Source organism: Myotis yumanensis, unplaced genomic scaffold (assembly GCF_028538775.1).
Source record: "Myotis yumanensis isolate MYYU_CA2020_CCGP unplaced genomic scaffold, mMyoYum1.0.hap1 SCAF_18, whole genome shotgun sequence".
NCBI classification, from domain to species: domain Eukaryota; kingdom Metazoa; phylum Chordata; class Mammalia; order Chiroptera; family Vespertilionidae; genus Myotis; species Myotis yumanensis.
Window position 1 is genome coordinate 27848391 of NW_027223769.1, and position 8354 is coordinate 27856744.

Sequence of the window (8354 nt, forward strand, 5' to 3'; positions counted from 1 at the left end):
AGCTGCACACACAGCTGTGGGATGGGGGCACATGGAGTCAAGGTTTTAGGATGGGTAAGATCTGAGCTGTCCCTCTCAGCTTTCAAAAGGGCAGGCAAGACCCCACCTTTTGAGTGCAGGTGGGTGGCAGAAGTACAAAAGATTAGATTCTGGGGGAGTGACAGCCACTAATCAGATCATTTAGCTAATGAAGATTGAATTATTAATGGAGGCAAGTAGTCTGAGAAGGGTAACATGGGCCACTGAAAAGACTTGGGTTTGAGCCTAAGAGCAGTGTGCACTTGCTTTAACCAGGGAGAGTGTACCAGATTCCTTCTATGCAGGGTAGAGCTGCAGGGGAAGGTGGGCCAGGAAGTATGGGGAATCCAGGGAGGCCAGTGTAGTAGCCAGGAGACAGGATGCTAGCTGAGACTAAACAGTGGTTAGGTGAAAGATGTGGATAGACAAAGGGTCATCTGGGAGGTGAAATAAGGCTTGGCCATGGTTAGAGCCCAGCATGCCTCCAAGCCACTAGATGGACAACCACCAGGCCCCTCTTGAGAGAGGAAAGACAGCATCTGAGATAAGGAAGATAAAAGGACCAGCATGATTGAGTCTCCATGTTGAGGTGTCTGGGTAGGAAACAGGAACAAAAGACAAGCAGAAGGCGAAGGAGTAAAAGAAGCTGGGTAAAGGAGGGTAACTAAGGACAAAAGGCCAGGCCTGATGCTGCTGGGAGGCCTGTGATAAGGCAGACAGAGACCTGGCAAAAGGTCCAACAGCCTTAACGCGCTGGGACTTGAAGTTAGACTGGGGATCAGAGGCAGAACTAGGGGCTCAGACTGGAAGGGGGAGGAGGAGCTGAACAATGGCCAGAAGGAAGGGGTTTGTCCCTTTGTTCGGAGGACCTAGGAGCAGCCTGGAGAGCTGGGCAAGGTGCATCATCCTCTTCCCAAGCTGCCTGGGACCAGAGGTGAAAGTGAAAGAGATGCACGACAAGCCAGCGTCCTCTAAGTTAAGGTGAAAGCGAAAGCAGGAAGCGTCAGACGTGGAGCCCTGCAGAGAACAGGCCTCTGCTTTTCTTGCTCCCGGCTGGTCCCACTCCTTTCACCAGCGACCACCCAGTCCCTGACCATCCTACGATGCTGCAAACAGAGCTAGAACCCCGAGGGGGTTTCTCCTTCGAGAACTGCCAGAGGTGAGGTGGGGGATGGCTGGTCCGGAGCTGCCTGCACTCCCCATCAGGTCGTCTGAGCGTGGGAGCCCCGAGGGCCCTGTATTCCTGGTGGCGAAGGGCGGAGGGCACCAGGGGTGGGAGCACGTGAGAGGAAGATAGCCAGTGGTGGGCGACTTGGATTCCCGGGCTTACCCGGGACGGAGTTGGGGGATATGAAGGGGGTCCCAGAAAAACCGAAACATGGGCTACTCTCTTCCCTCTCCAGAAACGCAGCCTTGGAACGCGCCCTCCCGGAACTGCGGGCCCCTCATGCCCGCAAGACCGGGACCACCATCGCGGGCCTTGTGTTCCGAGTGAGCGTGGGGTCGGGGCCGGGAGGCTTAGCGAGGCGGGCGGGGATGGGCAGGCCCTCAGCCAACAGCCTCCTTTCCCCTCCCCAGGACGGGGTCATCCTGGGCGCGGACACGCGGGCCACTAACGATTCGGTCGTGGCGGACAAGAACTGCGAGAAGATCCACTTCATCGCGCCCAAAATCTAGTGAGAACCCCCAGCCCCGTTCTACCACACAAGAACCGCACCCCTAGTTCCCATCCCCTGCCCCCCTATCCTAGCCCCGCCCACACCGACCCTCCCTTCGCCCTCAGCTGCTGTGGGGCTGGAGTAGCCGCGGACGCCGAGATGACCACGCGGATGGCGGCGTCCAACATGGAGCTACACGCGCTGTCCACGGGCCGCGAGCCCCGCGTGGCCACGGTTACCCGCTTACTGCGCCAGAAGCTTTTCCGGTGCAGAGGGCGGGGCTAAGATGGGCCTGGGGAGGGGCCGTTGCGGGATGGGCGGGGCTGAGAAGGTGGTACAGGGAGGGGGAGGGGGCGGGGCTGCGAGGTCCCGGGATACCGGAAGAGGCCAGCCTGAGGAGTTGGGCAAGGGAAGGAGCGCTGTCAGTCAGAGACGCCCGATCACCGGAAGAGGCGGGGCTCGGGTCAGGAGGAGTGTAGGGAGTGGGGCCTGGGTCCCAGTGCTTGCGAGTGACCACGCCCACTCCGCGCCAAGGTACCAGGGCCACATCGGTGCTTCGCTGGTCGTGGGCGGCGTAGACGTGACCGGACCGCAGCTCTACAGCGTGCACCCCCACGGCTCCTACAGCCGTCTGCCCTTCACGGCCCTGGGTGAGCGGTTCTGCGGGTCCCCACGTACCCCGCCCCTGGGACCCGTTTGCCCTGCGTTGGGCGGCCGGCTTACCTTAGACGCCCCTTCTGCCTGCAGGCTCCGGCCAGGACGCGGCCCTGGCGGTGCTGGAGGACCGGTTCCAGCCTAACATGACGGTGAGCGACACCTGACCCCCACTACGTGGTCATGGGTGGGAAGTGCACCCGGGAGCTGGGGGAGCGCAGAGGGACCCTGGCTGGTCTAGAGGTCAGGGAAGGCTTCTCAGAGGAGGCGGCGACTGAAAGGAGACCGAGGGGACCGGTAGAGTGAGGGTAGAGGAGTGCTGTTTTCCAGCAGACCACCGTCAGCGCCAGTGTTAGGCTTCCTGGAGAAGTCAAAGCTCGGAGAGGACTGGAGCTGAGGGAGGAAATGGCAGGTGGGGTCTGGAGTCTGCATTTTGTTAGGAGTGGGATGGAAGTGGATGAGGTAAGACCCAGAAAGAGAAAGATCCGGTGGATTGGGGGCCAGATAGGCCACTGGAATCAGGGCCAGGAAAGTGCTCAGAGAAGTTTGTAAAGATGGGGACAGTGGGCAGTGGGAACAGGAGGGGGAGAGGGAAGCAGACCAGGGAAGGGGAGTTTGGAGTGGAGATGGGGTAGAGGGGGAGAGAGGAGTTTGGGTGTGAGCAAAGGATAAGCAGTCTGGGCTTCACGATTAACAAAGCCCCCAGGCTGTAGCCTGCGGGTGATGCCAGAAGAGTCCATCAGACCTCACACACACATCGCCACAGCTGGAGGCCGCGCAGGGGCTGCTGGTGGAAGCCATCACTGCAGGAATCCTGGGTGACCTGGGCTCCGGGGGCAGTGTGGATGCATGTGTGATCACGGGGACCGGCGCCAAGATGCTGCGAACACTGAGCTCACCCACAAAGCCCATAGAGAGGTGGGAGCAAGGGACATGTGGGAGCACAGGGGAGGATGGGCTGTAGCAGGGAAGGTTGGGGGCTGCAAGAGGACAGGCCATATGATGGGCCTATATTGAGAGGCCATTTCTCCTCCATCCCAGGCACACCCAGTACCTCTTTGCCCCTGGGACCACAGCTGTCCTGTCCGAGACAGTGAAGCCACTGCCCCTGGAGCTGGTGGAGGAAACCGTGCAGACCATGGAAGTGGAGTGAAGTAAGCTGAAGCTTAGAGCTTGGAACAACAGGGAATAAACGCAGAAAATACAGACACCTGAACAGATGGCTATGTTGTTCTTGGGCAGAGGGTACAAGCAGCTAGCAGGGATCTGTGGCTAAGGTATCCCTGCAGGAGCCACTCCCTCCTACGGCTCCAGGGTCTAGTCTAAGAGGTGCCCTTCAACTCATCACCCTAGGCATCTACCCTCCTCCAGAACCTCAGCTCTGGCAAGCATTGAAGACTCAAGGTGGAGCCCTAGCTGGTTTGGCTCAGTGGATAGAGTGTCGGCTTGTGGACTGAAGGGTCCCGGGTTCAAGTCTGGTCAAGGGCGCATATCCGGTCTCAATCCCCAGTAGGGAGTGTGCAGAAGGCAGCCAATCAGTGATTCTCTCTCATCATTGATGTTTCTATTTCTCTCCCTCTCCCTTCCACTCTGGGGAAAAAAAACCTCAAGGTGGAAAGCCCCACCCTGACTCCACACCGTAGATGTCTGCCTACCACTCCTACACCTTGCTCTTACCCTATAGTCCATTGGGGACTGTTGTAAAACCCAAAAGTCCCCAAGGACTGCCCTCACTTAGAGCCTTTGCCTGGCTCAGTGGTAGCCCAGGACAAAGCCTACATCTCTCAGTCAAGCCCCCTTCCCCACCGGATGCCACTGAGGGCAAAAGTGCTGATAGAGGCCCTAGCCGGTTTGGCTCAGTGGCTAGAGCATTGGCCTGTGGACTGAGGGGTTGCGGGGTTGATCCTCAGTAGGGGGCATGCAGAAGGTGGCCGACGATCAATGAGTCTCTCCCATCATTGATGTTTCTATCTCTCCCTCTCCCTTCCTCTCTGAAATTAATATTTATAATAAAAAAATAAAGTGCTGATAGAGGAGCTGCTCCCTGATTCCAAGGGCAAGTTCTCACAGAGCACTCCTCACCCCGTTACACCTTTAGCTGTGAAACCCCTCCAAAGCCAGGCACATCTGAGGTGCTAACATGAAGTTGGGTTGTGAGTAGGGACATTGGCTCCAAGTTTCTGGGCTGACAGGGGTTACAGTGCTCTTGTGGGAACATATGACACAACACATTTATCCAACAAATCTTTGCAGAGCACCCACTGTGTGCTAGGCCCAGGTGCTGAGTGCTGGTAGCAGCATCCTGCCCTCAGAATGGCTGAGCACCATTGGAGCTTTGCAACTGCCTTACCTCTTGGGGAGGGTCTACTCTAGGCTGGACATCTATGGACCCCTGATTGTGCTCTCCCCCCCCCCAACATTTTATTATGAATATTTTAAGACATAAAACTTGAAGAATTGTACACTAACAACTATATATCCACCACAGACTTTACAATTAATATTTTATCTGCTTTACCACATATCTATCCATCCATCCCCATGTTTAACCATTAACTCACATTTTAAACTGTTCTCTTGAATAGTCTAAACCAGCCGTGGGCAAACTACGGCCCGCTTGAAATGAATAAAACTAAAAAAAAAAAAAGACCGTACCCTTTTATGAAATGATGTTTACTTTGAATTTATATTAGTTCACACAAACACTCCATCCATGCTTTTGTTCTGGCCCTCCGGTCCAGTTTAAGAACCCATTGTGGCCCTCGAGTCAAAAAGTTTGCCCACCCCTGAACCCTCACACCCGCTAGGAGACCCGCCAACTTACCCACTGTAGCTTTGCACATAGGGGCCTCTCCTCTCTCTTGGTTCAAACTGGACAACAAACAGGCTGTGGACACCAGGGCTTGCTCACATGATCCCCAAGGCATGGAGGTTGTCAGAGATTTAATGACTGTTACCCTTCTACCAGCATCCTCTGTACAAGGTTGGGCAGTCACCAAGAGTGCACACCTTGCCCTCCTTTGCTCCAGTCCCTTCCCAGGCATCATCTCATCATTAAGAGTGTGATCTTCAGCCCTAGCAAGTTTGGCTCAGTGGATAGGGCGTTGGCCTGCAGACTGAAGGGTCCTGGGTTAGATTCCGGTCAAGGGCACGTACCTCGGTTGCTGGCTCCCAGCCCTGGTTAGGGGCATGCAATAGGCAACCAATCAATGTCTCTCTCACATCGGTGTTTCTGTCTCTCCCTCTCTATTCCACTCTCTCAAAAAAATCATGGAAAAAACATCCAAGGGTGAAGATTAAAAGAAAAAAAAAGCGTGGTCTTCAGAGCCAGACAGATGAAGGTTTGGGTCCAACCACACCATGTGCTGGTGGGAGAGTCACCATCTGTGTAAGCAAACTGTGATTCCTGTTCTAAAATGAGGAATGATTCACAACTTGCTAGAAACCCTGTCCTGGCCACATGACCCTGGCTCTCTGCTGGTACAGCTGGACATTCCCTCCACCAGTCAGGAACACTCCTGGGTGCTGAGCAGGCTTCTCTGAGTCTGGTGCGTATGATAGGCCTGGGAAACTTCCCTGACCCAGGCCACCAGGTGGTCACCATAGACCTAATTTAACCGTAAGTCCTTAGGACCCAGTGCTCAGCACTTGGGATGTGAAGTGGTTCCGATAGTCAATCAGAGGCCAGGTTTTAGGGGACTGAGGGGGTATGAAACCCACATCTGGGCTCCTTCTGGTAAGTCCAGGCCTGGACTGAGGACCTTGGCCCAGAGAGACCTTGCTCCCGAAGAGAGCGTGGGACAGGGCTGTGCCCATACAGCTGGCCTGGCCTCATGCCTGGGACTGTAGCCCAAGGACAAGGAGATCCATAAAGCCAGACCCATCTCAGCCTCACGCCTGCCACAATGCTGCTGCTCAGTCTGACCCTTACCCTGACCCTGCTCGGCTCCTCATGGGGTGAGTAGGCCTGGACCAGCCCCGGGTTCCAGCACCAGCTCAGGCTTCCTGCCCAGGGGGCCAGGCTGGCTGGAAGGAAGGCAGGTGGACAGAGTGGGTAAAGGAAAAAGGATGTGCCAAGACCATGAGGAAGCAAGAGGTGGACAGGAGTTCAGTCCAGGCCCAGGAGCTAGAGAAGGTGTAGGAAGCTGAGAAGTGAAGGATGGACTGTAGTTTAGGAAGGACCTTCTGGCTGCATGGAGCATGGAGTGGAGAGAGAGGCCAGGATACTATCCTAGGGCTAAGGAAGACAAGTGGCCTGGGCTGGAGGGTGGGGACGGAATTGGGGAACGGTGGGGAGTAGGCTGGAGAAATGGAGAGTGGACAGCACTTGGGGACTGGTTGGGTGGGAATGACTAAAAATGTGCAGGGGCCCAGAAGGAGCTCAGGGTGAAAAGGGATAGTGATGAGTCCTCTGGATTTGGACCCCTCTGGGGTGCAAAGCTGAGGGCATCTGGAAGGAGGATGGGGGAGAGGTGGGCTGGGGTGTAGAAAACAGGTCCTCACCAACCCAATCGCCAGGCTGTGGCATTCCTGCCATCAGACCGGCACTGAGCTTCAACCAGAGAATTGTCAACGGGGAGAATGCAGTGCCAGGCTCCTGGCCCTGGCAGGTGTCCCTGCAGGTACATGCACCCTGGGGGTGGGACAGGATCCCAGGTGCTTCACGCCTAGGCAAAACCTGAGTTCCCCTCCCATTTCTGATCCCTGACCCCAGGATAAGAACGGCTTCCACTTCTGCGGTGGTTCCCTCATCAGCCCGTCCTGGGTGGTCACAGCTGCCCACTGCAATGTCAGGTGAGTGCTTCCACCCCACCCACCCTACCCCAGCCCACCTCTCCCCACTTCCTTCCTCTAGATGCCCCTCTCTTATTGCTTTGCCCTCCCTGTGGCTGCTTAACCCCACTCTCACTGCAGCCCTGGCCGTCATGTTGTTGTCCTGGGCGAGTACGACCGATCATCCAACTCTGAGCCTTTGCAAGTTATGTCCATCGCGCGGGTGAGTCCCTGGGTTGCAGACTGGGGAAGGAAGAGTGAGCAGTACAGGTGGGTGGGCTCTGGGGATGAAGAATTCAGGGCCTTCCCTGGCCTAGCCCCCTCAGCACCCATCAACTCTGGGGGCCTGTGCTCACCCCATCCAATATGGCCCTTTCTGGCTCCACAGGCCATCACACATCCATATTGGAACCCCACCACCTTCAACAATGACCTGACGCTACTGAAGCTTGCCTCCCCAGCCAAGTACACAGCACGCATCTCACCAGTTTGCCTGGCTTCCCCAAATGAGGTGTTGCCTACAGGCATCACGTGTGTTACCACTGGCTGGGGCCGCCTCAGTGGCACAGGTAGGAACTTGGGCCAAAGATCTGGGTGGGAGAGCTAGAGTGGGGACAAGTCACTTAGGGCCTAACCACCCCCTCCTGGCACACAGGCAATGTGACCCCAGCACGCCTGCAGCAGGTGGCCTTGCCCCTGGTCACTGTGAGACAGTGCCAGCAGTACTGGGGCTCACGCATCACCGACTCCATGATCTGTGCAGGCGGCTCAGGGGCCTCCTCGTGTCAGGTGAGCACTAGCACCGTCCTGTCCTCTGCACTGTCCTTTGACACCGCCCCCCCCCCCCCGATGCTGACTTCTCCCCTCTCCTTCGCTCAGGGTGACTCCGGAGGCCCTCTTGTCTGCCAGAAGGGGAACACATGGGTGCTTACAGGCATTGTCTCCTGGGGCACCAGCAACTGCAATGTGCGCGCACCTGCCATGTATACTCGGGTGAGCAAGTTCAGCACCTGGATCAACCAGGTCACAGCCCAAAACTGAGCCTACCCACAGGCCACTTCCCTTTAATCCAATAAAGACCCCAAACTCTGTTCTCTTGTGTTATCTTGTCTGTCCTCCTGGCTGGGGTGGGGAGAGGTCTATCCCCACGTGGTCTTTCGGCATGGCACGTGTTGAGAGATCAGGATTTTCCCAGACTGGGCCCCCCTGTCCCTCCTCCTGGGTGACCCCTTGGTCCACAGAAAGGAGCCT

The 8354-nt window shown here is 56.6% G+C and overlaps 2 protein-coding genes across 3 annotated transcripts; both read left to right on the forward strand.

Annotated features, from left to right (window-relative positions):
- Positions 1-995: 995 nt before the first annotated feature.
- On the forward strand, positions 996-3546 carry PSMB10 (proteasome 20S subunit beta 10). 2 transcript variants are annotated; one of them, XM_070399125.1, is made up of 8 exons: positions 1000-1177; positions 1422-1509; positions 1597-1694; positions 1802-1942; positions 2211-2326; positions 2424-2482; positions 3097-3248; positions 3372-3546. In XM_070399125.1, exons 1-8 carry the CDS (start codon positions 1122-1124, stop codon positions 3481-3483), a joined length of 822 nt encoding a protein of 273 aa, XP_070255226.1. In that variant the 5' UTR covers positions 1000-1121; the 3' UTR covers positions 3484-3546. The 2 variants fall into 2 exon arrangements, with proteins under 2 accessions (XP_070255227.1, XP_070255226.1); XM_070399126.1 differs by lacking the exon at positions 3097-3248 and having other exon boundaries at positions 996-1177.
- Positions 3547-6177: 2631 nt separating this feature from the next.
- Positions 6178-8194, forward strand: CTRL (chymotrypsin like). The gene is made up of 7 exons (XM_070398387.1): positions 6178-6287; positions 6849-6952; positions 7045-7124; positions 7245-7326; positions 7492-7672; positions 7759-7892; positions 7983-8194. Exons 1-7 carry the CDS (start codon positions 6236-6238, stop codon positions 8142-8144), a joined length of 795 nt encoding a protein of 264 aa, XP_070254488.1. The 5' UTR covers positions 6178-6235; the 3' UTR covers positions 8145-8194.
- Positions 8195-8354: the final 160 nt, after the last annotated feature.

Coding starts and splice junctions, on each gene's coding strand:
- PSMB10 (XM_070399125.1), top strand. CDS start 1,122: ATGCTGCAAACAGAGCTAGAACCCCGAGGGGGTTTCTCCTTCGAGAAC. Junction 2,327..2,423: donor TCTGCCCTTCACGGCCCTGG/GTGAGCGGTTCT, acceptor TTCTGCCTGCAG/GCTCCGGCCAGGACGCGGCC. Junction 3,249..3,371: donor CCCACAAAGCCCATAGAGAG/GTGGGAGCAAGG, acceptor CCTCCATCCCAG/GCACACCCAGTACCTCTTTG.
- CTRL (XM_070398387.1), top strand. CDS start 6,236: ATGCTGCTGCTCAGTCTGACCCTTACCCTGACCCTGCTCGGCTCCTCA. Junction 7,125..7,244: donor GCTGCCCACTGCAATGTCAG/GTGAGTGCTTCC, acceptor CTCTCACTGCAG/CCCTGGCCGTCATGTTGTTG. Junction 7,673..7,758: donor GGGCCGCCTCAGTGGCACAG/GTAGGAACTTGG, acceptor CCTGGCACACAG/GCAATGTGACCCCAGCACGC.